The sequence below is a fragment of the Syngnathus acus genome, chromosome 9, assembly GCF_901709675.1.
Source record: "Syngnathus acus chromosome 9, fSynAcu1.2, whole genome shotgun sequence".
Taxonomy (NCBI): domain Eukaryota; kingdom Metazoa; phylum Chordata; class Actinopteri; order Syngnathiformes; family Syngnathidae; genus Syngnathus; species Syngnathus acus.
Genome location: NC_051094.1, coordinates 4,985,682 through 5,010,045, shown reverse-complemented (window position 1 = coordinate 5,010,045; position 24,364 = coordinate 4,985,682). Strand labels below are relative to the sequence as shown.

Sequence of the window (24,364 nt, the reverse complement as noted above, 5' to 3'; positions counted from 1 at the left end):
AATTAAAACCAGAATGGGCTAAAAAATCGAATCCAAATTACCAAAATCACGTTCAACTGTCATTGTGTACAATTAATGTCAAGCCTATTTGTATTCACGTACATTTGTGATGTAAAGGTGGAGTATTTGTTTATTGTGTTGCCAGGATACTTTATTCTGAAATTTATAATTTGGACATCGCTGGCGCAGCACGCGTTTGCGACTTCCGCATTTGTGGGCGAGCTTTGTTTTGAGCTACGCATGCGCACAGTTTGCCAGAATATCGTTTGTAAATTTTACCCTAGTTTTGTTTTAAGGCAAAATCTTCTCTCAGACATCAGGAATAATTTGCTACCAAATGGCAGTTATTGATCACAAAAGTTTAAAAATGGGATATGGGTACAATTTGTTTAGTTTTAGAAATACATTTTCGTGTAAGACCCTGGTGGAAATTGTTCCTGAAAGACCGAATGTAGGTATTATCAAAATAGAGGACAATTGCCACCACCCGCCAAAATCTAATATTGAAGGCTGGAGTTATTCGACATCTCAGTTATGTTTGTCCTTTAATTTCCGAAGAGAGGTAAAATTACACATCTCACAGCCCTTAATGTGTTAAATGAAGAAACTATACTGCTATAATTGTGTGTTAACTTCCCGAAGAGGCGACGATGTGGAACGACGTGGAGCTTTTAGTCAACGAGGATTCAGGCAATGTCCGCTTCGGCAGTATATCAGCGGAGGAGAATGGCAGTAGCTTGTACCAATTGGACACATTGGTCAAGGTGTCCTCGAATGAGGTAAAAAAAAAAACTGGATAGGGCAGTCCTCGATCTAATACGATTTTCAGTTGCAACTCCTTGTCGCCTCGCCTGCACGTGAGGAGGAAATCAAAACAAAACAATAAACAACATCTCTAAAAGGTTTTACAATAAATACATATTTGTTCTTAGATCCATGCTTTCAATTGGTTTTTACTATTTGTGGCGTGGCTAGTCTCTGGCGCAGTTTATTTTTTATTTTTACTATAATGCCTATGGTGATACATCTTGCCATCTTCGTTCACTAATGAAGGCCGACAAATCTTATTTTGTCTTGCAGGTGCAGCCAGACCCTCATCTGTACTCCATCACTGGAAGCAACTGGAGCGTTCTTGTTGCCGACAAGACGGTGGTCCTCTTTGCCGAGCGCTTCCAGACCGTTCTGCTGCTTCTTCACTTTAGTATGAAATTCACATCAGTTTTTTTTTTTTAGATCCAAAAGATCAAATTAATGGAGATTGTCATTTTCTGGGCAACAGAGGTTGGTTGCATCTGGCACAAAGTGGTGTGAGGCTGTTATTCTATTGTTCTTCATTTTCTGATCCTTGAACACCCATACTATGACGCTGGTTGACTTCCAAGTTGTTATTATTTCAAAACACATTTTGGTCTTTTGTATTATCTTTTTTAGAATATACTTTCTCCAATTAAACGTTTTCCTTATCTCTAGAAAGTGACGTGGATGCTGTCGACGTGTGCCTGGAGGGAGATTTTCTGTTAGTGTGTGAAAGAAACGGCAACCTGCACTTGATCTTTGTTCCACACAAGAAAATACTCCTCACCAAAGTATGACTTTTTTCCTGTCTCCTTGTGGTTGTATAATATTGTGAATTCAAAGTGGACATATGATACAAAAATGACTTTAATATAGTGTGTATACAAATACATTAGTTTAACTCCAAGATTATCCCACAAACAATGACAGATTATCTTTGAAAAAAATGGATACGTTGTGTTTTGGTCAGGCTTTGGTTGAACCAAACAGCGGTGACAGGAAAACGTATTGTGCTCTCATCACAGAGGAAAGCAAGGTATCGCAAGGTACAAAGCAAAGTTTCTAAAACTCTGGGAATGGGTTTAACATGGATCACCGCCGCAATATACTGTTTGTCAAAATGATGATGTCTTTGCCTTTTTAGGGACTTTTGCTTTGGGTTTTCTATTTTTTTGTCTACAGGCCTGTACCATGTGTTTCTGGTCATAAAGGATGGCTTCTTCCATATCGTCAACCTTAATTTGGTCAGAATCAAAACAGGTAAGTACACAACATTGTTTATAATCTCAAAGGCAGTCTCATTTTCAGTCTCATGTAAGATTTTTTATTTCTGTTTTATTTTTGTTCCAGCCATTGAAAACATGGACATGGCCACTTTAAAAGAGGTGAGTAAAGGCGTTTTTCGTGACATGTGATTGCATAATTATTTCAAAAAATACTTATTGGGGAATGGATACAGCTTCAGAGTGTCATCAAGATTGACTTCTGCTCCACCGAGATGTACCACAACAAAGGCTGCGGCAACGCAGTTGCCTTCACTTTGGCCAATGAGATCCATTTATTCATCGGGGTGAGTGTGCCACTTCTGTGACAAGTCAGTACAGTTTGCTTAACAGTAATTAATCACTACTGTGCAATAATCAATTACTATTGGGCTCAAAGCCTTTGTTCAATATGTCCCCACTGAATTCGACAGGGAGACGGTGAGCACGCAGTTACCCACTGGATCGTCGATTCTCATGAGTCCAAGATATGTCTCGCTCACTCCATGGACAATAGTTTGATAGCAGGTGAGGAGAAGTGCAACACTGACATGAAACCAGTTTGACCAAGATGTAGAGCTTCCAATGTGCTGTAGAGGGACTCCTAATAGAATTCAACAAAGACGTTAAAGTCCCAATGATCGTCACACACACATCTGAGTGTGGTGAAATTTGTCCTCTGCATTTAACCCATCCCCGTGTGATTTTGATCCATCCCCTGGGGGAGAGGGGAGCAGTGAGCAGCAGCGGTGCCGCGCTTGGGAATCATTTGGTGATCTAGCCCCCCAATTCCAACCCTAAATGCTGAGTGCCAAGCAGGGAGGCAATGGGTCCCATTTTTTATAGTCTTTGGTATGACCCGGCCGGGGTTTGAACCCACAACCTTCTAGTCTCAGGGCGGACAGTCTACCACTAGGCCACTGAGCTACAATGACAACAATGACAGTTTTTCCATTTTAAAGGTGTCAAGAAAATGGTGGTGGTGGAAAATGTTCTGTACATTCTTGACACGGAGGTGAGTACAATGGCATACATTTACATTTTTGGTATATGAATAGTTATTAAAAAAAGGAGGCTTCAAGAGATGTATGCAATTTCCATTTGTGGTTTACGCTTAGACTCCTTTTGTGTTTTTCCCAGAATATTATTTAAACGCATAAGATCTGCTTAAAAAAAAAAAAGCTCCATTCAATTTTGTTGCCTTACTTTCTGTTTTCTCAGGAAGTCCTGAGCCGTTGGGATGCGCATTTCCTGGTTATGGTTCACATCTGGCCAGATGTCGCTCTTCTCGACTTTCAAATAATCACCGAATGCGGCTCGGCGGCCTTGGTGGAAGGGTAAACGTGATTTTATGGCTTCAAAAAGCTATCGTAAACTTTTGCCCAAACGTTTGGGATTGTGTGTTGATGGCGGCCATCTTAACTCAGTGCTGTTGCTGACAGTCAAGCAAAAGGCAGTGTGAAGATGATCACCCTGGAGAAGCAAAATAAGAGCCAGGTAGCTACAGCAGTTCAATGTCGCTCAAGTTGTTCAACTTGCTCAACTTGAACTAGGATTCATTTATATTTTTTAGATCAACTCCCTAAGGATTCGATGTTTGCCCTCCATGGCGGTTTGCTACTGCCTCGATGTCTCCTCAGTGTCCTGCCTGGTCCAGAGAAATATAAGCATGGTGATGACTGGTCGCAATTTTGAAACTTTTTTTTTCTTTTTTTTTTGAGCCACTGTCAAACGTGAGACTTTATGAGACGTGTACAGCCAATATTTTTTCATGAGAACGTTGTTTTGTTTTAAGTCATAAATGATGTTGGTTACGGTGTCGCTAGCTAGACAAAAGTATTGGGACAGGGTTAGAATCCTACTCTGTATTTGTTAATGCTACTCGGTCTTATGGAAAAAGAGTGACCCAAAAAACTTACCCCTCATATCCCCACTTGTCAATACGTCAAGCTTTCTGTTTCAGGACACCATTTATTTGGTGGAGGGGATTGGTACCACTTCAGAAAGGTAATGTTTTTTTTTGTAAGCCGGCATGACATTGACAAGCCAATACTGTGACAACCGCCCTTTCATATTGTACGTTTGCTCCATTGTAGCTGCAGCAGTCGAGGAGAAAGTGTTTCCTCCCTCATCGTCCGCTGCCTGACAGAGACTTTGCCCGAGAACAGGTTGGGTAATTTTTTTTTCATTTGTGCAAAATTTGACCCCAAACTAATTTAATTATAGCTCACTTGACCTTCTCATCCACCAGGTTGAGCAGACTTCTTCACAAACAGAGATTTGAAGAGGCTGAACAGTTTGCCGCTTTATTTGAACTGGATTTAGAGGTATGTTAAAATAACTTTTTTGGTCTTTAATGTTGGTGAAACACTGCTCTGATTGGAAATGTTGGTTTTTGTTCAGCTGGTTTACAAGGTGAAGCTGGCCTTCTTGCTGGAGCAGCTGGCCTCTGCGTCGGTGGGTGACTGCGGACAGGACGAATGGTCCGAACTTGTGGAGGAGGCCAGAATTAACTTGCTGAAGATTGCTGTAAGTGCTCTTCTGCTTAGACTTAGCTAGTTAAATGACCTGAGAGCCCAGAATAAGATCATCAGAAAAAGAAATCCTCAAGTACAGATACTTGGTGACTTCCCATCATTGTTTACATGTGGTCCAGGATGAGAGGTTTGTGGTGGATTACTGCATCAAGTGTCCCTGGCCGACCTTTGACACGGCGGAGAAGATGCTGAGCCTCGCCGCCACGCATTCCTCGTCCTTGCAGATCCAGGAGGCCCTCGCCAGACTAGCGACCTTCTGCAGTCTTCACGGCCCGGACAAATTCAAGTACATGCTCGCCCTTTCTTGCAAAATCTACAACGTTGAGCTACATTTGCGGTGGTTGTTGTACGTCTCTGTCAACCACAGCGGCATCGACTGGATTGAGTTCCTGAACAGCTCGGACATGTTGGGAGACGTTCTGAGCCACTTGAGAGATGGAGACCTGTGGGGCGCTCAACTTCTTTGGCTGAAATACGAGGTAATGGGAGCAAGGGGGGGGGTCAAATCATTTTCCAAGAATGTGTAAGATTTGATTTTTTTAAATTTTCAACTTGTAGTTGGATATTTTTTTAAAGATAAATTGTATAGATTGATTAAAGGTCATAGTTCTTTATTTGCTGGGCAAAAAAAAAAAATCAGATTTGAGGGGCAAAAGTTTATAAAAACGTTTTTTCAAGAAGAATGGTTGCATAATTTTGAAAAAGTCACAATGTTGTGACAATCAAGTCATTTATTTGATTCGTTTTGAGGTAAAAATAATCCGAGGAAAATAAAGCGGTCCGCTATCAAGAGAAAACTCATACGAATGAGTGCATGGTGAGAATGAAAGGGACATCAACAATTAACTGACAAGATGTTCCTGTCAAGGATGAGATATGATTTGTTGTGGCTTTGTTTCTTGTCTAAAGGGCCACATTGCAGGCCGTTTTGATGAGAGCAAACTTGAAGCCGTCCTTGATGCGATTCCAGAGGATTTGCCATCCCGAGACCTGTGCCCCTGGTTCAAGAATGTTTTTCTTCCCTTTGTCCGAAGAGTGCTTCCATCAGGACAGGTGGGCAGTATATCACCTCACACAAACAATGGGACAAAAACAAACCGGCGAGCTAGACATTTTTTTTTTTTCTTGCCTTCAGAAAATGCTGGCCAAGTGGATTGAGCAGAGGGCACGGAATCTGGAGCTGATGGAGAAGGTAGAGGATCAGGAAATCTCACACTTGAAGTTTGAATTTGGCAAACATTTTTTTTTTTTTTAGGGCGCTTGGCCACAGAACGGACTGGCCTTGGCAGAGCTCGGACTGCCACCTTTATGGCTATGGCTGAAATCTGTAAGTTATGATTGTTATTTTACATTGTTTTCACATTATCACATCACCTGCTCTTTGCTTTTGCTTTCTCAGGATGACTACTACGCTTCGAAGGAAGTGGAGAACTTAAGGACCCTGGTTTGCAACCTGCGTCAGCTGCTGGAGCTCCATACAAAATACAACTGCAGTCTTTCGCTTTCGCTCTTTGAGAAGGTTTGTGTTTGATGTGCCAATTGAGCTATTTACTGCTCACACACACTTTTCTGAGGAGCACTTATTCTAAATGATGTCTCCTTGTGTTACGTTGGGACTGTATCGGATGTAAACATCAGGGGAAGGTACGCAGTGTTGCATTCCTCATGCTGGATAAAGCGGCAGCTCCGAATCTGATCGCCGCCACAGTGGAAAATCACATCCTACCTTATGCTGATGAGCACGGCATTCTTTTGGATGAGCTGCTTCTGCAGTACATTAAGGTAATCATCACACCGGCAGCTGCCAGCCTGATATCAAATAACATCAACTTTATTATTATTTTTTTTTTTGGTCAGGATATGCTAGAAAATTGCAACTCCCAAACCAACACGCTTTTCACGGCATGGGAAGCCAAAGCAGTGGCGGTGCTGGGATGCATGGCAGATATGGATGTAAGTTGCATTACACAAGCACATTCATCATTCACAGTGGCATTTTAAACAACAAAATATAGTACATTGTCATTTATAAATAGAATGAATTTGTTCCTAGCGCAATCTGTCATCATCAAGAAAGTGCACCGTCAATTCTTGGGTGTTTGTTGTATGAAATGACCAATTTTAATGCTATTTTAAAATGGAACTTTGAACACTTGTAAGCCTGCTAGCAGTAATTGATACGTCCTGTGGGAACTCTTCCCCCACAGCTGAAGGTGGATGCTGTGTTGGCGATCATGCAGAAAGCTGTCTTCCCCTGGAATCCTGTGGTGGAGGACCAGATTCAGCTGTACCTGGAGATGGAAGGACCAAAGTATGTCATCAGGAACCTCCTTTGGAATGGCAATTCAAAAATTCATCTGATTTATGACTCGAACACAGGCAGGAGCTTTTAAAAGAGAGCTACCGTCTGATGGAAATCCGCAAACTTCTGTGGGGCTACGGGATCCGCAGTTGCACCCTCTCAAGCCCAAGCTACATGATGGTAAAATGTAATTATTTATTTATGATATTTTTATTTATTATTTGTATTTATTTCCTTATATTATATATTTATTATTTAATTTTGGGGCGATGAATAAATCAAAATCAGTGAGCTTTAGTCAAAAGTCATAGCTTCCCCTTTATCTGATGGGTTCTGTTTTGCAGGCGGCGGTTCGGTACATCTTGAAGCAGGACTCTCCAACATGTCTGCAAGACACCATAGCTCTCGCAGAAGCGTACAAACTTCCAACGTCTCATATCAACTACTTGTATCTCGTCCGGCTAATTGGCCAAGGCCAGGTAAGTGTTTTCCCACATTTTTTTATTTGAGGCCCCCCCCATCTCCTTCCCTCGCTCCCTCCACAGAGCGATGCGTGTGTCACTGCGCTGAAGAGTTTGCCCCGCGAAGAGGTCACCTGCGTGATGAAGCGTCTCACATCCTGGGCACTGCTCAAGCTGGAGGAAGACCATCTGTCTGATGAAGTAAGTTAAGACTCCAGAACATACAGCAAACCCTCCTAATTAGTGGCGGTTAATGACCAAGAGCTCCAAATAGCAAAACATTTCCAAGGATAGATGCCCCCGCCCTATAATGTTTAAAATACCTTAGAAGCCGGCAGGCAATGGCCAACGCTAGCAACTGCTGCGCTAACAAAAATGTTTTTTTTTTTAAATCTGTTTATTGAATCAGTGAGGGTTGACTGTAATCAGATATTGTTTCCTGTACTTGAGTTAAAAAAAATTGCTTTGAGCCAATATGTTTGTGTTAGCACAAGAAGGAGAAGATGGTCATTGCTCAGGTGATGGTGGAGGCACTGAAATACCAGCTTGTCATACACAAACGTAAGTACCAAATTTCTTATTTCGGAAATAACTGGCGGTGACAGTGACAGACTTACACTGAAAAGAATGTACACGTTTGCATTTTTCATCACACCTGCTCTGATGTCAACTGCAGATGAGGCTCTTCAAAGCATGGAGTCCGAAAACAGCCTTCATATGTTTAAAGCAATCGCTCGCCTACAGGTGAATGCCACACGGAAGGTGTTTCAAGACCATGCCCTTTTGACTGAAGTCATCACAGTGCTCTTGTTTTTTTTTTGTTTTTTTTTCCAGGAGGATTTTGATATCTTTTTGACCCCCACCAACTACGAAGATGCCGACATCCAGAAAGAGATCCGGGAGCATCACATCGCGGCACACGAGCGCGCACGTAGCGCTCGCCCGTCCGCAGCCATCTCCACCGAGGCCGACCTGCGTCGTCTGGGTCGGTCGCTGCAGTGCAGTGAGCAGGAGCTCTGGTCTGACATGGCCTTGCGAGCTTTGGGGACGGGCAATGTGCAGGAAGCACTGCACATCCTCAGGTATGATTTGGTATATATATTTCTTTTCTTCTCCAGCCACAGCAATTACAAATTTTGAGTTTTTATAACATAAGTCATGCATTCCAAACTGTTTCACTTGTCTGTATACTTTAGTCGCTAAAAAGAAAAAAAAGTATTTATGGTGCACTTCATTCATTTTTTTTTCTAAACTCTTATGTCGTTTTGCCTCTGCCTTCAGCGAGCTTTATGAACATCACAACAACACGGGCACCGGCAAGGTGTTGTTCACCGCCGCCAAAACGCTGTGCCACATGCTAGAATCTGACGTACCCATGGTGCTGCCTGACGACACCGACCTGCCGGCCGTTATCTACCACCTCGCCTGCCAGGCCAGCACTGTGTGCCACCCCGGTAAATAAATAAACACTTGTAATTGTGTGGATGAATGTGCAAATATTGAGTTCACAAATGCTATAGAGAAGTGGGTTTACTATTTTGTCATGACAGACTTGCTGCTGGATTGTTTGGAGCTTTGCAAGTCAACACGGCTCGCCATGGACATCTACCACCAGTGCCAAATATCGGACAGCTACGGATTTGTCGCCAAGGTCAGCATACTATTTAAAGGGGACTTTTTTTTTTTTTTTTATTTAACCTAAAAGGGTCTAATCCTTAGAATGTCAGCCTCTCAACAGTAAATACTCTCCAATTTCTCTCGTCTTCGATGACAGACTTATAAATATTCTTTGTGTTGAATGAATCAGAAAAGAAAAAAGAAAAAGTGATATGCATGTTGGAATAACACATTTGATTTGTTGCATGCAGGATTTTGCCACGGACGCAGAGAAAGATCCATCTTCTCAATGGTGTTTCCAAGATGTCTTTCACGAAGATTGCATCATTTTGGACCCCTTGTCCGTGTTACCTGTCCAGTATGAGATCACCCACTGCTTGATACCTGTCTCTCAAGGTAACTTCAAGAAATGGGGCAATAAATGTTGACTTTGTCTTTGAATCAGTCCCTTTGCTTGTTTCCCATAATTGCAGACAGCAAACTGTACCCCCTGGATTGTTCTTGCCTCTCTCACTGCTCATTCAAAGACGGTGGGTCCAGTCAGCGTCCCACATGACCGCCATTTCACTTCAACTGTAAGCATGGTTTGCTCTTTGGTGTGCAGGTTTCAATTACTTGCAGCCCCTGCTGAGTCCTCTGCTCAGCATGTTGCAGATGTTACAGGAGTGCAGTCAGCTGGAGCTGGCCCTTCGGGTGCTGGTCAACTCGTACGGCAGCTGCTTACAGCACGTCACCTCCAACGTCATGGACTTCAAGATTAGTGCACAGGCAGGGGGCGCCATACACAATACACTATCAACGGTAGTTCCGACCTACTTGTCAACACGCTTTCTTGTGCCACCTTTTTTTTTTTTTTCCATCAGCTTTACGACGTAGAGGAAATGCGAAAGTACAGAGGGTCCTTGAATGAGTTGCGCAAGATCACCAACTCGTCCTTGAACTCCATCGCTGTGGCTCTGCTCAACAAAGTGAGAGCACTGCAAAAGAGCAAAATTCATCCAAAAATGTCTACTCTGAACATCTGTCTCTGATGTCCTGTAGGTGTTCAACTGGAGGATGGTGGATTGCCATTTGGCCATCGGGCTGTGCACGCTCCTCTCAAAGGAAGAGGTTCTTAAAATCCTGTGGAAGGTTATCGACAACACGTGGGAAAACTACGAGAAGATTTTGGTTCGCTAAACGTGTATTTTCACACCGAGGGTTGTTGTCGTTGACCGGAAAGGAGATGACAGTTTGTCTTTCTTTCAGGCTGTAGCCAGAGTCGGGGTCGAGCTTTGCGGCTCGTACAATCTCCCTGAGGAAAAGAACAAGTTTCTCTCAGTCATCACCGATGCTGAATGGGGCATCAAGCTTGCCAAAATAGAGGTACAATAAACCTTCACTTTTTGCCTTTGAGCTTTGTCTCTAATCCTTGTGAATAACAATATTCAAAAGATTTGGACACCCCCCCCCTGAATTAGTATTAGTTGATAAAGCTTAATATACCACAAACTGTCATCCATAAAAACACTTTGGTTATCTCAAACTCATCACAGCTTTAAAAATTGCAAAATACAAGTCTACGAGCTATGAGGTGGATGTTCTAGTCAATCATCTACCTTGATTGAATAAATCAAATTAAATGAAAATACAGTATATCATTGAATCCAACATAATAACATTGCAATTAAAATACAAAAGAACATCCAATAACATGAATAGCATGACACCATTCTCTTTCGCAAACAGCAGATGACACTCAAAGCCTTTAATACCAATTCTGATTGAAACTTTACCGTCCATTTCATGAATCAAATAATTGAGCCGTTGACCCCAAAAAAAAGCCCAATATTTTCGACTTTTTGTGAGTGGTGACTAATCTCACGTTTTTGTCTCTTGCAGATCTCCATCCACCCTGTTTTTCACCAGCCAGCAGAGTTGATCCCTGTTCTGGTGAAGAACAAGAAGATCACTCCCGAAATCATCCTCCAGTACTGCAGGTCTCGAAAATGTCCGCTCTGAAGTTTGTCAAACTCTGCTTTCTCACGCTCCGACTCTTCTTCCTTTAGAACGTACGGTCTGGACAGCGACAATGTCATCAATCAGTATGTTACCACCGTACTACTGTTCCATGATGAGGAAGGGGAGGGACAGGCGCAAGCCTTGTGCCATGCAGAGGCACTGGAGCGGGCCCTGGGCATCATCCCCAAGTTGCGCCAAACTCACGAGCTCATCGGCAGTCTGTCAGCTGCCATTTTTAAGGTTTGGGAATACAGTGAAGCCTTGATTATCGATTTGGGTCGGGGGATAAGTTCTAAACCAATAGGTGAAATACACACCTTCATCACTCGACATTTTGTCCCTCAGCTCAGTCCATACAATTATGAGAAGATCGAGGTGGTGCTGAAGCTCTTATTGGCTGCTGATGAGAACGTTGCAGGCTTTTCTGCCAGTCAGGTAAAAGTAAAAAAACAAAACGCTATCGTTCTCCCCTGCTATGCTAAGCAGTGTGAAAGAAAAAAATGGTGGAAAAATCTAAACGTGAGGTGATTCCTTGTCATGTGGTCCACAGGCTTTTGGCCTCCTGCAGCACTTGAAGTCGTACAAGCGTCTGGCTCCTCCTTCAGATGTGGAGCACGCATACCTTCTGGAGAACAACAGCCTGCCACCGACCCCTCTGGATGCTGTCAGGTTGCCTTTCCATCTGCTCTTGCAGAACAAACACTACTGGAAGATCATATGTGAGTCTCCCGTGGAATAACGGCACACGCAAAAATTGTATTTCTAAATTCGAACTAAACCTTGATTTAGACCAATATTCAATCTGAAAGAGACACTTTTTTCCCTGTAGTTAAGTAAAATGACAAAAATCAAGTTGTTTCATGTATTTAAGCTCCAGAGCTAAGTGAGAAGACCTTCCCAACTCTTCTTCTAATCAGCAAACTGATGAAGGTACTGCACTTGAGCCAGCCTCAAATTAATTTCTGTGTGAAAAATGAAATAAATACCCCCCCCTTTCACTCTCTCCCTGACAGGTGAGCCTGGACAAGCTTTACGTGTTGGCAGTCAACCACGTCTTTGATGCAAAGATGAAGCCCCTCGTCCTGGAGCAAAGCAAGAGAGCTCAGGCTGCAGGCAAGAAGAAGGAGATCCACAAAGTGGCCATGACCCTCATGAGGTACATTCGTTGCATCAAGAACCAGGAATGGGCGGCTGCCACGGCCCTCAAGATTACCCAGGAACTGCCTCCAGGTTTGACCCGCTCATGTGATGGCCCAGTATTCTTCAGCATGTAGACCCAGTGTCTTCTCGTCTGCAGGCAATGAGAAGACGCAGTCACTTCGGTTTTGCTTGGCCATTGGAAAAACGTGGCTTGCGGAGCCAGACATTGATGTAGGTATTTCTTCGTAAAAGAGGCTGTGTGACGTGGTCTTAAAATATTGCATTTGATTTCATTTTCCATCCATCCATTTTCTATACCGCTTGTCCCCACGGGGGTTGCGGGCATGCTGGAGCCTAGACCAGCAGTCATCGGGCAGTAGGCGGGGGAATCCCTGAACCGGTTGCCAGCCAATCGCAGGGCACACAGAGCCAAACAATCCTACGCACTCGCACCTAGGGGCAATTTGGAGGGCTCAATCGGCCTACCAAGCATGTTTTTGGGAAGTGGGAGGAAACAGGAGTGCCCGGAGAAAACCCACGCGGGCACGGGGGAAAAGATGCAAACTCCACACAGGGAGGGCCGGAGGTGGAATCGAACCCTCACCCTCCGATCTGTGAGGCGGACGTGCTAACCAGTTCATCACCAAGCCACTCTTGTTTAACTTTGTTTATTTTTGATTATTTTATTTTACTGCAGGATGCCATGCGGACCCGAGGGGAAGCTTTCACATCCAAGGTGCACCTGCAGCTCCGGCGTTCGGCCACAGAGAGCGCCCTGATGCCCACTCAGCTCAACACAGCCGAGTACCTCAAGCTCAGCGGGGCTCCGGACAAACTCATTACGGCCCTCTACGAGCACAGTAGCGTGGAACGACGCTTCAGGGACTCAGGAGGGCATGCGTATCCTGGTTCGTTAGCTGATTATGCAAATCACTTTCAGTAAATCCTCCAATGATGAAAATTGTTTTAATAAACAATTCCTACAATAAAAACTAAAAGTTTTGGAAAATGTAGGGTCAATAGTTGAATTTCTTTTGAGGGAAATTATTTGAATTGGGCCTGTGTTTCAGACATACATGCTGTGGTGAAGGAAATTGTCACCATCAACCAAGTGGATCTGTTGAAAATCCACAACATGCTCCTGGAAAAGTGGCTCTGCAAAACGGGTTCCGTGTTGGCAAAGGTTTGTTTCCCTTCAGCTGACAAACCGTACACACTCGATGCTTTGTCATGAGATTTTCCACGCCTTTCTTTTCTGCTGTTTTTATCGTCTGCCTGGCTCAAAAGGACAACATCCACCAGGAATGCGTCCGCAACGTCAAAGATGACATAGACTTAATGAGGTAACTTTCTTTACCGCAGCTTTTCTTTTTTAGGATAGTCTATCATCATCATCATCGTGTGTTTTACTTTGAGGGAAATACAGATTTTTCAATCCAAATGAAACATCAAACAAAGTAGTAATGCAAAAACATTCAATCATCTAAATTTTGCATCGACTTTGTATCACTACTAAAATGACAAATTGTCGTCACTTTATAAAAATTATACTGTATGATATTGCTTGCCTTTTTTTTTTTTTTTACCATTTGTCTTTTTAAAATATTTTAACATTTTTTACTACTCTCTGATTTCAAAACTAGTTATTCATCAGTTTGTTTTGTAGCCTATACTGTATATATATATATAGAAGACGTTGACAATCATAATGGGCCTCCGAGGGAAACTATGACTACTATGCGGCCCGTGACAAAAAATGAGTTTGACACCCCTGATCTATAACAATATCTTGAGGAAATTGCAGCATCCACACTTTTGACTTTTTTAGGAAAACAACAATTTCATATAAGCTTCAATCTTTTCTTTTTAGGAAAATGTAACATTATTAGTTTTCTACTCAGGAAAGATTTGAGTGACATTTAACGTGAAGCAATCAAAAGGACCCGGTTGTCTGACGGCGTCCATACGATTTGTTCCTGTCAGAGTGGTGCACATGCTGCAGTCTCAACCCACAGCCAACGCCGTGTGCCTTCTCAGCTCAATCCTGACTGCCGAGACTTGGGTGAGTCCTCCGTTGCGTCATTTGTGTTCATGCTCTCCACCGACTTATTGTTTTCCTACCTGTAGCCTCTCAGCAAATCCGGCCCCCGGCTCACCTCACACCATCGAACCCGAGCGCTCCTTTGCCTCGTCCGTCTCGCCGACGCCGACACCCTGGAGGCCCAATTGAAGATCCCGAGGGAAGACCTGGAGTAAGTTGATTCCATGTTTTTTATTTTGTGAAAGCTGGAGATATTTGACACATTTACCCTCGACTGATTCAAGCTATTCCAATTCCAAAATGTTCACCTCATTCAGAGCATCTTCACATTTCCACAAGTCTTTGCAATAAATTCTCATTTCAATTCCGTTTGTATCAATCGCACACCATCTGACACTTGTTCCATTATGTTACTTGTTCCATTTTAGTCCATTTAGTAATTTCTCCTGAAATGTAAAAAAATAAAATAAAAAATGATGTGCTTCCAGTAACTACCTGAAATGCTACATCTTTGTGTCCTGGCTGGAGGCGCTAAACATTCCCTACACGGTGCGGTCATTCCTCAGCAGCCCCAAAGAGGGCTTGATCAAAGGTCTGTGGAAGAATCACAGCCACGAGCCACAGGTACTTTCCGCTCGCTCTGAAACGGTGAAAGCCCGCTTCGGCTCGCTCCCTAAGGATAAGCTTTTGTGTTTACAGGCAGTGTGCTTGGTGGCAGACCTGTGCCTGGAGTACAAGGTTTATGACCCTCAGCTGTGGAACGGTCTTCTTCAGAAAATGCTCTGCTTCAACTTGGTCAGGACATTTACATTTGATATAGCTTCTTCTGAGGTTTTGCTACTAGTTGTTTTGTTTTTCCCAAAATGTTTATAGTTATCATCAGGGTCTGTCAAAACGAATGTGCAGGGAAATAAAACGTATGCCCCTCTACCCTCAGATTAGCGACCTCCAGAAGGTGCTGGAAGCAGCGGTTGCCGTGCCAGCCCTGTGGGAGGTAGCATTTCAAAAATCAAAACAAATAACATCTGATAGACTTCATGAGTTTGGCTCTCTCTTCTTTCCAGATTTCTAGTTTCTCCAGGGCCTGGAAGAGTCTGCTGCTGGCACCTTTTATCACAGGTAATTTAATATTCATAATCATTTCACGTTTGGTTCGTCGTGTGGACCCCTATTCATCACAAGGCATTTATAAGCGTATTAAAACAGACTTTCTCAAATATTCTTTAGTGCCTGTTGTCATTCTATCGCCGTCTAAAAACGGGAGGCTCACTTTGAGGGAAGGAAAAGAAGACTTATGAGATGCAACGCTCAGAAAGTTACTGTGTAACTAACACATAAAGCGAAATTCGAATAAACATTCTATATGCTAACACCGAATAGTTATTATTTCATCTAACAAAAGTCATCTAGCCTGACGCTAACACACAGTGCTAATGCTAACACAGCCTAATGCTACCATTGATGTAACTGTAATAAATGATAGATTTACTCTCTTACTATAATGCTGTTAGAATAATAATGTAGTGTACGGCATTCTTGTTTTGATTTCAGCTTCTTTACCCTTGAGCGTGGATCAACAAGCAACATTTCACAGGAACTTTGTTCTCCTTCTAAAGTATACTCTCCTCTCGTTTTTATTTGTACTGTATAAATGCCGTGTGGATGTGGATTTATTCATTTGTTTTGCCCAAGGTGCCCGCTGTTGTTAAACATGGACTTGATTAGAATCGCCAAAGGCTTTGCCCAATTCAATCTGCTGGCCTTTGCCCTCGGAACGCTCCTGCTCATTCCTTGTGTCAGCAAAAAAGATCAGCAGGTTCAGGTGAGCAAGTAGTGGGGGTGTTGCAATCAGGGGTTCATGTCGCACATTCCAATTCTGGTCATGTGGATTAGCTGCACGCTCCAATTTTAGTCCTGCTCACTAATAAGTATTTTTATAATCGATTAATCGGTCAAACCATTTTTTTGTTTGTTTATAATTGATAAATCTGATTTAAAAGAAAACACCTGTCTCTTCAGACCCAACCTGCTGATTTTGGGTCTTACTTTTGGCTCTAGTCTCACCAACGTGTCTTCAAAGTCTCACTTGTGTCTCATCAAACCCGACCATCCGATTTTACTGTTAATTTGCCAAATCAATTCCTATTGGTGAAACATCTGCTTGCTTTTTGTGCAGGGCTTTCTTTGTGTGCACGACCCACTCGCTGTACTCGAACAAGAAGAGAAGCTCATGAACACGGGAGAATTTGCCGGAATTCCCTCACAGGTGAGTTGTAGCCTCATTATTACTTTTTATTGAATTTTTAATGGAAGTTCCTGTTGCCAAGCGACAGGCGATTGGTGTCTTGGGGTAAACACTCGCGTGTCAATTTATCTCGAGTGAGTGAAGCTGTGAAAGAGGAAACGTAAAGCTGTGAAGCATTCCGATGGCAAGAAGATTCTCAGGCGGTGAAGACACGCGATAAGAGTATTATTGTTACTTACCTGGTAATCGGGGCCCAGAATCAGATGAATGGCAAAACACTTGAGAGGGGGTTTACTGTATCATGTCCTCTGACCTTTCAGATCAGGGACACCGTGCTGACGTACATGATGCAACACGATCAACACGTCCAACTCGTGAAGACCAATCACTTCACGCACATGAAGAAGTTGATGGCGACCAACGGCCAACCGGAGAAAGTGAAGGACCTGATCAATTATCTGATCAGCCACAACTGGTAATTTCAATTTATTGTGTTTGCTCGGGGCATTGCCGTGACAACAGCTGTTGAAATTTCCTCTTTCTTGATTGAGTAATCCCCACATGGTTAACCGCTTGCTTATGCTCAGCCGATGTGAGAAACCACGAGAAATTTTGAATGGAGCCTTAAATGTCACATTCATCTGGAAATTTTTCACAAGTTCTCTCAGACCCCAAAGCAGAAGTTGGTTATAGTCTTCCCTTTATCTTTTCATGACAGACGTGCAACTTGTAGGTCTGATTTTTAGTCATCTGTCTCTCCACAGACCCACTCTACTGCTTTTTTGGCTCATTTGGATTGGATTATTATTCTTAACCCGTCTTTTTAAACGGGACATACTGAGCCCATGTCATTTCATTTGTATCTCCTCAAGACCCAACTAACCACTCCTTTGAGTCCTAATTATTACCACCTACTGCTTGTTGGTGGAATTATTGGTCCCTCCCCCAATAGGGAGAAAATTTTTCCATACTCATAAACTTGTTGAAAGTTTGACTGTTTCTAAGTGATTTGATGCGCTCCGCAGTCAGGAAGACGCTCACTGGCTGGCTCAAGAGTACATGAAACACAGACAACATGGAAATGCGACAAACTGAGGTCTCCAGGTAACACAATTATTGATCACTCACATAAGCCATTGGAAAAAAAAAAACCATCCTTTAACTTTGCCTCACAGCCATTTTGGTGTGGAATTAAGTTGCAATGCTCTTCCCCTTCTAGGACCTCCTTACGTTGCAGAATGTTCGATGAGTTTCTGCCCGATATTTATGCTACTGTTAGTTTGTATTAACTTTTTTTCCTGTTCCAATAAATGTTCCCACTGTTAAGTATGGTGAAGGGCAGTCATGTTTTGGAGCCTCTTCCTGATATAATAAAAGAGATTATCATTATGTGTAGGGCCGCTAAAGTCAAGATGTCAGAACAGGCAAACTCCAAAGCTGCCCGTTTAAAAAGTCAATTTTGCAAAATGCTGTATGCAAACAGTAGGGCTCAGATAAAGTCTGAATTTGCATATGATACTTAAGTTCTGAATAAAAATTTTTTTTAAAAAAACCTGAGCTGTTTGTGGTTTTTTTTGAGTGAGATAGCTTTCCTCTTTTTTTTTTTTAAATAAAAAAATATTAGCATCTTTATTCAGAGAACTTTATTCAGAGAATTGAAAGTATTGCTTTCCCTGAAATGCACCATTATTTTTTTAAGGTGTGACCCAAAAGAGGAAGTGTGCCGCTGCCATCACTTGAGTGAATGAAATTTGATGAAACAACACAGTTGGAGGTGACATTGTGCTTTTTAATATGTTTTCCATATTTGTGAAGTTTTTGCAGAAGCAGTGAAAGTTCCTGTGCCTAGTAATAAAACCGTGCCGTATAACCACTAATAGTGTGTTATTGGGCACTGTTTTTGAAATAACAAGTTGTTCATAGTTCTCAGTCTTTGGTATGTTTTTATTATTAATTATCTTTAAATGTCTTTACCATCAAATCTCTGAATTCACTTTTGGGGTCTTTAATGAGATAAAAACAATTTTAAAGAGGTTCACAAAATGTTTATATTACAGATATATGATAATGTAGATGTGCTTGCAGTGAGCCATATAAAAAAAAAAAAAAAACGCAATACTTTTGAGAAAATGCACTGCTAAATCTGGCTGCACGACTGCGACGCAGTCTCCCTGGTCCTCTTCTCTGTGCTTTCGGTGGGCTCCCCCAGGGGCAGGTTCAGGGACCTCTTGCAGATGTTCTTGAAGGTGGGGCTGGAGAAGTAGTAGACCACCGGGTCCAGGGCACTGTTGAGATAAGTGAGGCTGACGGTCATGTAGAAGACCACCGTGAGGTCGTCCATGGCGTCGCACACCTCTGACTCTGGTAGGGTCTTAATGGCTTCCTGGGTTTTGATCCAGATGAGAAGCTGCGTGATGTTACTAGGCAGGAAGCAGATGGCGAAGAGTATCACCACCACAGTGATGAACCATAACGCTTTCCTTATCTTGCCGTGCTGGCTTATCTGCCGTCCCCGCAGTTGGGCTACGATGCGCACCGTGCAGAAGAGAATCACCAACAGCGGCATCCAGCAGGAGAACAGGAAGTTGAACTTGTGCCACAGCCGGTTGCCCTTGGCCTTGGTCTCCACCAGGAAGCTCTCGCAATAGTCTGAGCGATAGTTCTGCAGGGTGAGGGCGTTAGCTGTCATGCACACGGTGAGCAACCACAGGGCGGCCGCGCCGCACATGGCCTTGGAGGGGGTCAGGGAGTTGACGCGGCTGTGAGGGTGCACCACTCGGATGTAGCGGTCCACGGCGATGGCCATGAGGAAGAGTGTGCTCCCGGTGCGGTTGAGCGCCAGCATGAACTGCGACACATTGCACATCGTCTGGCCGAAGTGCCACTTGATGCCCGAGCTGTAGTAGCTGGCTCGGAAGGGCAGAATCATGTTGAGCAGGAAATCTGCGATAGCCAGGTTGAAGAGCAGCACTGTGCTGCTCTTCCACGGGCGCAGGTGGAAGCAGAAGATCCAGAGGGCAAAACCGTTGCTTAAGACCCCCAGGATGAACTCCACGGACAGGAGCGCGGGAAGCGTCCGGACCAGTAACGTTGAGGTGAAGTTGCAGTGCATGTCAAGGGAGCCAATGAAAAATGCTGAGAAGCCAGAGAGCGAATGTTTGGCCCCTCTTTGAGTCATTTTGGTGTCAACCCGCACAGGAAGCCCCCCGCCCCCAACCCTACCCCCCTATTGCTTCTGCTTTTTGGTGTTATGTGATGTGTAAGCACTCGTGTGTGAAAATGCAATGAGAGATTGCAAGGAGATCGCAATCTACGACATTATCACTGATTAGGATTTTTTAACGCTTGGATCCAGCTGATCAATGGTAGACTCTTCAAATGGCAAATTATATCGTTTTAATAACCACATTTTAAAGACAATGATGACAGTACGTGCTGTATTCATATAATGCTGACTACAGGATATGTCAAAGTCTGCTTTATTGTCAATTTCTTCACATGTTAAGATATACAAAGAGATCGAACGTTTCCTACTATCCCACGGTGACGAGACATATTACACATTCGAGTAAACGATACAAAAAGTAAAAATGAGAAGGCACATACAATGAATAACTAAGAGCAATGAATAAATAAAATAAAGAAAAATGAAGAAAATATTTCAAATGATATAGAGGCCCAGATGTCAAATATGGTGACCAGATGCTAATTACAGTTGACCCATATGACCAACAACATTTACAGTATGTCAAATTCAGTGGCCCACGTCAATTGCAATTGACCTTACTCCAAATTTAGTGTCGATTACAGTGGGCCACATTTCAAATAACCCATAAATCAAATGTTTGTGTCATGTGATGATCAAGGTTATTACAGTCAACAAGAACTAACAAAATAACTTCAAATTGAAAAACATTGTTCATTATAGCAATAATATCAACTCAAACGAATAAAAACTAATTATAAATAGGTAATAATTCGAAAGCTTAAAAGGTTATAAAAAGCGTTCTTCATTTTCGTACATGAGCTTTTGACATTCATTTCCAATTTATTTATACTGAAGAAGGAATATCAGTTTACTTTATTACACACTACTTGGTAACCCTCCCTCACTTTTTTACACACACAACAAATACTAAAACGATTTATAAAAACTTATAGGAAAACTATTAAAAGCGTAACTGAATTAAAGCATTTAAAGATTAAAAACTAACAAGCCTGCTCGAAAATTTCATTAAAACGAGAAAAATTAAAAATGAAATCAAAACTATAATGAAAATGCAACTATTACACTGAACTATTATAACCTGTGTGACGACTTGAATGTGTAAAAAATGACAAGGTTATAAAAGGTTATAAAAAGCGTTCTTCATTTTCGTACATGAGCTTTTGACATTCATTTCCAATTTATTTATACTGAAGAAGGAATATCAGTTTACTTTATTACACACTACTTGGTAACCCTCCCCTCACTTTTTTACACACACAACAAATACTAAAACGATTTATAAAAACTTATAGGAAAACTATTAAAAACGTACCTGAATTAAAGCATTTAAAGATTAAAAACTAACAAGCCTGCTCGAAATTTTCATTAAAACGAGAAAAATTAAAAATGAAATCAAAACTACAATGAAAATTCAACTATTACACTGAACTATTATAACCTGTGTGACGACTTGAATGTGTAAAAAATGACCAGAGAAAATTGAAGGAAACTGAAATTGAAGTGATCTTGAGCTCATCTTGGCCCACCAAACTTCCGTTTTTGTGGGGAGCGTTTTAGCGAGCGGTCTTTATGCAATTGGTGGGGATTTTTTTCAGATTTTGTAATTCTAAAATTCAGGTCTTTAAATAGAGCAACAATTACATATTACGATTACAAATAGAGGGTTCCAGTGGAAAGGCATTGACTCAATGAATCTAAACTGTCCTTAGTCTTTCAAAAGTTTTTCAAGTTTTAACACGGAGAATTTTATTGTTGGAAATAGTCGCAAATCTCACAATAAATGTACATTCTTAAAACAGAAATCTACCAAATGCAATTCATGGTGGCATCACGCCATCCTGTTAGCAGAACCAACTATCCAATATTTTTAGAATCGATTATCAAGCGTTGACTATACTTCCCGTTCCGTCCCCAATGTTTGTTTCCCTTCAACAATGTTTAGTTCTATATTCTAGTCATGACTGTAATTTGCCACTAGATGACAGCATTACTCTGTTTTACGTTCTGCCCAAAAAAAAAGAAAAAGAAAAAAAACTCTTTACTGCATTTTTTTTTCCCATTGTGACAACCTTCTTTATTCATGCACTAAATTAATTGTTTTGCAACTGCATCGCATTCAAAATAATTAAGGTTATGGACGTATTTTCTAAAACATTTGGCATCCCATTTGAAGTAACTTTATTGCCTAAGGGCTAATGTTTAAACGGTCTAAAAATAACCTTTCTCCTGAGGCATCATCATTTTGCACCGGTATGTGACAAACTGCTGCAGTCATTTTGCTGGGAAAAAAAATGTAACAAAGCCAGTTAGGACCTTTGTTGACTTAGTATGTGTCTATGTGCACTCTGGAAACAGGGACAAACTGCATGCCATGAAGTCTGCTCCACCCCACCGCCGAGTAACGTGAAATTCAAGTCTGACATGTTCACTGCACTCAAGGCTGTCATGGGGCACTACGTTCGGTATACCTGTGCAGTCTAATCAAGAGGTAAGGAGTAATGGGGTTATATTAAACAACTGTGCATGCTTGTCTGAGTCAAGCTCCAAACCCAGAACTTCCAAATTGTGCACTACACTGTGCTTTAATCACTTGGTCTCTGTTCAAGAAGTCCTTTCTGTGGCCAACAAAATTACGCAAATGTGGCTGTCCTCATAAATTCGGTCTGGCAACAAGCAATACCTGTGCTGTGAACTGATAGTAAACTTTAATAAAGTGTTAATAATGAACTACAATTTGTTTAAACAAAGTAAATTAGTGATCTCACTGTAGTTTGACATTGGTTTCCACAATGTTTTACAGTGACAGCATTGCCGGCTTGAATGACGTCATCGTCTGTAGGGCATAGATTAGGGGGGAAAAAATAAAGTACTATTTAGAGCTACATACGTGGATTTGAAAATGAAATGGGTGAAATAATAAAAGATCTAACAAAAATGATAAAGTAGAACGTGGGAGGCAAATGACGTAATTGTGGATTCGTCCACCTTTTAGAGGGGGAGGATCATCCGTACCCTGAACAAGGCAGACCGGCTACGTCCGTTTCCTCCTTCTGGCCGCGTTTCATCGCCGCAGTGGCGGACTGGGAATGTTTTGGAATCGTTAAAGGAGACGGCGACGACAAAAAAAGAAAAAAAAGAACGTGCATTGCGAGGCGAGCCAGTTAGTGCCCTCTCTTAAATGTGTGTTTTTAAAATATTTTTTATGGGGATTTGGGACATTTGAGTCCGCATCTGAAGTGGAGGATGAGCCTCACGACGCGGGTCAAGGCCAGGCGAACCGAGGCCAGCCTCGGAGCCGAGAGGGATCAATTCGACAAGCGGCAGGTAAGGGTGACTTTCGCTCGTTTGTTTGTTGACGCTTTTTGGAATGGTCTTTGTGCGTGCTCCGTGTGGCCCTCGATAACCTTGTCTTTTCCCGGTACACCCAAATGAGGGGTTCACCTGTATTTTAATTAACTCGATCTTTTTACCGACTCAAAATTGAGGGCTAATCTGCCTTTTTTCCGACTCAAAATGGAGGCCTTACCTGTGCTTCAATTAAGCCTAAATGGGGGGCTCACCCACATCTTCATTGACTGAAAGTAGAGGGTAAATTGGGCTCACAATAACCATAAACGAGGGGGGTGAACCAGTGTATTAATTGACATAAAATCGAGCGCTCATCTTTTCATATACTCAAATATATATATATTTTTAACGTTGCTCTCATTACGCCAAAATACAAGGCTAATTTTCCTTATACGTAATCCACATTGCAGGGCTAACTTGTCTTTTAACTGCAGTAAAAATCAATATTGATGATTAACAATTTTTTAACCGAACCAAAGTTAAGAACTCGCCTGTGCTTTAATGAACTTCAAATGAAGGACATCAGTACATTTTAATCGATATAAATTGAAACACTAAACCATTGTCATTAAATCCAAACACAATAAATCCAACCATAGAGCTGCATGTCCTTATGTTGGAATAGTTGGGGTTGAAAATGAAGCAGAACATGAGTCCATGGCATTTTTTAAGTCAAATAAATAGGATATGGAAAAGGAAAGCACACATAACTTGACACTATGGTGGTGCTGATCTAGTTAGTCCTGTTTGGCCAGCTCTCCACCTCCGCCTCCCTCCACAACATTTGTCACACTTTCTAGATCTGGAACAGCAATCATCTCCATTCTGTTCCACCAAGTTTGCTGTTGGCCGAAAGAATGACTTTGTGTATATCCCCTCCACCAAGGAGATTAGTTGACACTGTTTGTGCGATGGGGGGGGGGGGGGGGTTACACAAAATACTACTTATGCTTTTTAGTTAAATCTTGGTGGAACTTTGCATTAAGAAAGTCTGTTAGCTTAATGCTAAACCACAATGCAAAGCACCATCGGTGGGCTAACAAATAGCATCAACATTGCTGTTTTATAAGGACAGCCAAGTACCGATACCAGGTATCAGCATCGAGCCAATACCGGACTTATTTCAAAGTATCGCAAAAGTCCTTCTCTGCAGTGGTTGGCACTGTACTGCAACATTTTCACAAATTGGTGAATGATCGGCTTCGTCAGAACGAAAGGCCCTTTAGTCATAATGTTTTGTCGTTGTGTGAAATGAAATTTTAGACATTAGAAAAAGTTGAGGTATCTCATACGACACGATACACAGGTATGTATTCTTTATCCTCTGCCAACCCCAAAAGATCTTAATCTTATTGTATCTTGCTTACTGCGCAGTTGGTTTTCTTC

At 42.1% G+C, this 24,364-nt stretch overlaps 3 protein-coding genes across 8 annotated transcripts in view; 2 read left to right on the top strand and 1 right to left on the bottom strand.

Moving 5' to 3' along the window:
* Positions 1–475: 475 nt before the first annotated feature.
* Positions 476–22,824, top strand: kntc1 (kinetochore associated 1). Of its 4 annotated transcripts, XR_005098712.1 has the most exons (65): positions 476–562; positions 643–779; positions 1,081–1,201; positions 1,471–1,586; positions 1,766–1,841; positions 1,978–2,055; positions 2,146–2,180; positions 2,255–2,365; positions 2,492–2,585; positions 3,020–3,072; positions 3,279–3,394; positions 3,485–3,554; positions 3,631–3,729; positions 4,021–4,064; positions 4,154–4,225; positions 4,309–4,384; positions 4,461–4,586; positions 4,714–4,880; positions 4,962–5,073; positions 5,504–5,647; positions 5,730–5,786; positions 5,850–5,921; positions 5,994–6,113; positions 6,233–6,376; positions 6,452–6,547; positions 6,802–6,905; positions 6,974–7,076; positions 7,241–7,375; positions 7,442–7,558; positions 7,846–7,918; positions 8,034–8,101; positions 8,192–8,439; positions 8,639–8,811; positions 8,908–9,008; positions 9,226–9,370; positions 9,448–9,504; positions 9,579–9,742; positions 9,838–9,942; positions 10,016–10,144; positions 10,223–10,339; positions 10,856–10,953; positions 11,023–11,215; positions 11,321–11,410; positions 11,526–11,694; positions 11,847–11,905; positions 11,989–12,205; positions 12,273–12,346; positions 12,813–13,023; positions 13,186–13,298; positions 13,403–13,458; positions 14,099–14,177; positions 14,243–14,367; positions 14,645–14,780; positions 14,856–14,951; positions 15,094–15,150; positions 15,221–15,275; positions 15,708–15,771; positions 15,849–15,978; positions 16,333–16,422; positions 16,722–16,876; positions 17,427–17,505; positions 17,621–17,675; positions 18,101–18,175; positions 21,986–22,118; positions 22,623–22,824. XR_005098712.1 is itself a non-coding variant. In XM_037258277.1 (62 exons), exons 2-61 carry the CDS (start codon positions 651–653, stop codon positions 17,494–17,496), a joined length of 6,489 nt encoding a protein of 2,162 aa, XP_037114172.1. In that variant the 5' UTR covers positions 476–562; positions 643–650; the 3' UTR covers positions 17,497–17,505; positions 17,621–17,767. The 4 variants fall into 4 exon arrangements, 2 of the variants coding, with proteins under 2 accessions (XP_037114172.1, XP_037114171.1); XR_005098713.1 differs by lacking the exons at positions 17,621–17,675; positions 22,623–22,824 and having other exon boundaries at positions 21,986–22,483; XM_037258277.1 differs by lacking the exons at positions 18,101–18,175; positions 21,986–22,118; positions 22,623–22,824 and having other exon boundaries at positions 3,500–3,554; positions 17,621–17,767.
* On the bottom strand, positions 18,507–19,563 carry LOC119126832 (hydroxycarboxylic acid receptor 2-like). Its single transcript, XM_037258284.1, has one exon. It carries the CDS (start codon positions 19,511–19,513, stop codon positions 18,539–18,541), a length of 975 nt encoding a protein of 324 aa, XP_037114179.1. The 5' UTR covers positions 19,514–19,563; the 3' UTR covers positions 18,507–18,538.
* The window catches only part of hip1rb (huntingtin interacting protein 1 related b), a 13,762-nt gene continuing 12,061 nt past the window's right edge, over positions 22,664–24,364 (top strand). For all 3 annotated transcript variants that reach the window (XM_037258280.1, XM_037258278.1, XM_037258281.1), the window contains exon 1: positions 22,664–22,954. In XM_037258280.1, coding sequence (XP_037114175.1) covers positions 22,874–22,954 — 81 coding nt within the window. In that variant the 5' untranslated portion in view covers positions 22,664–22,873. The remainder of the gene's footprint in view (positions 22,955–24,364) is intronic.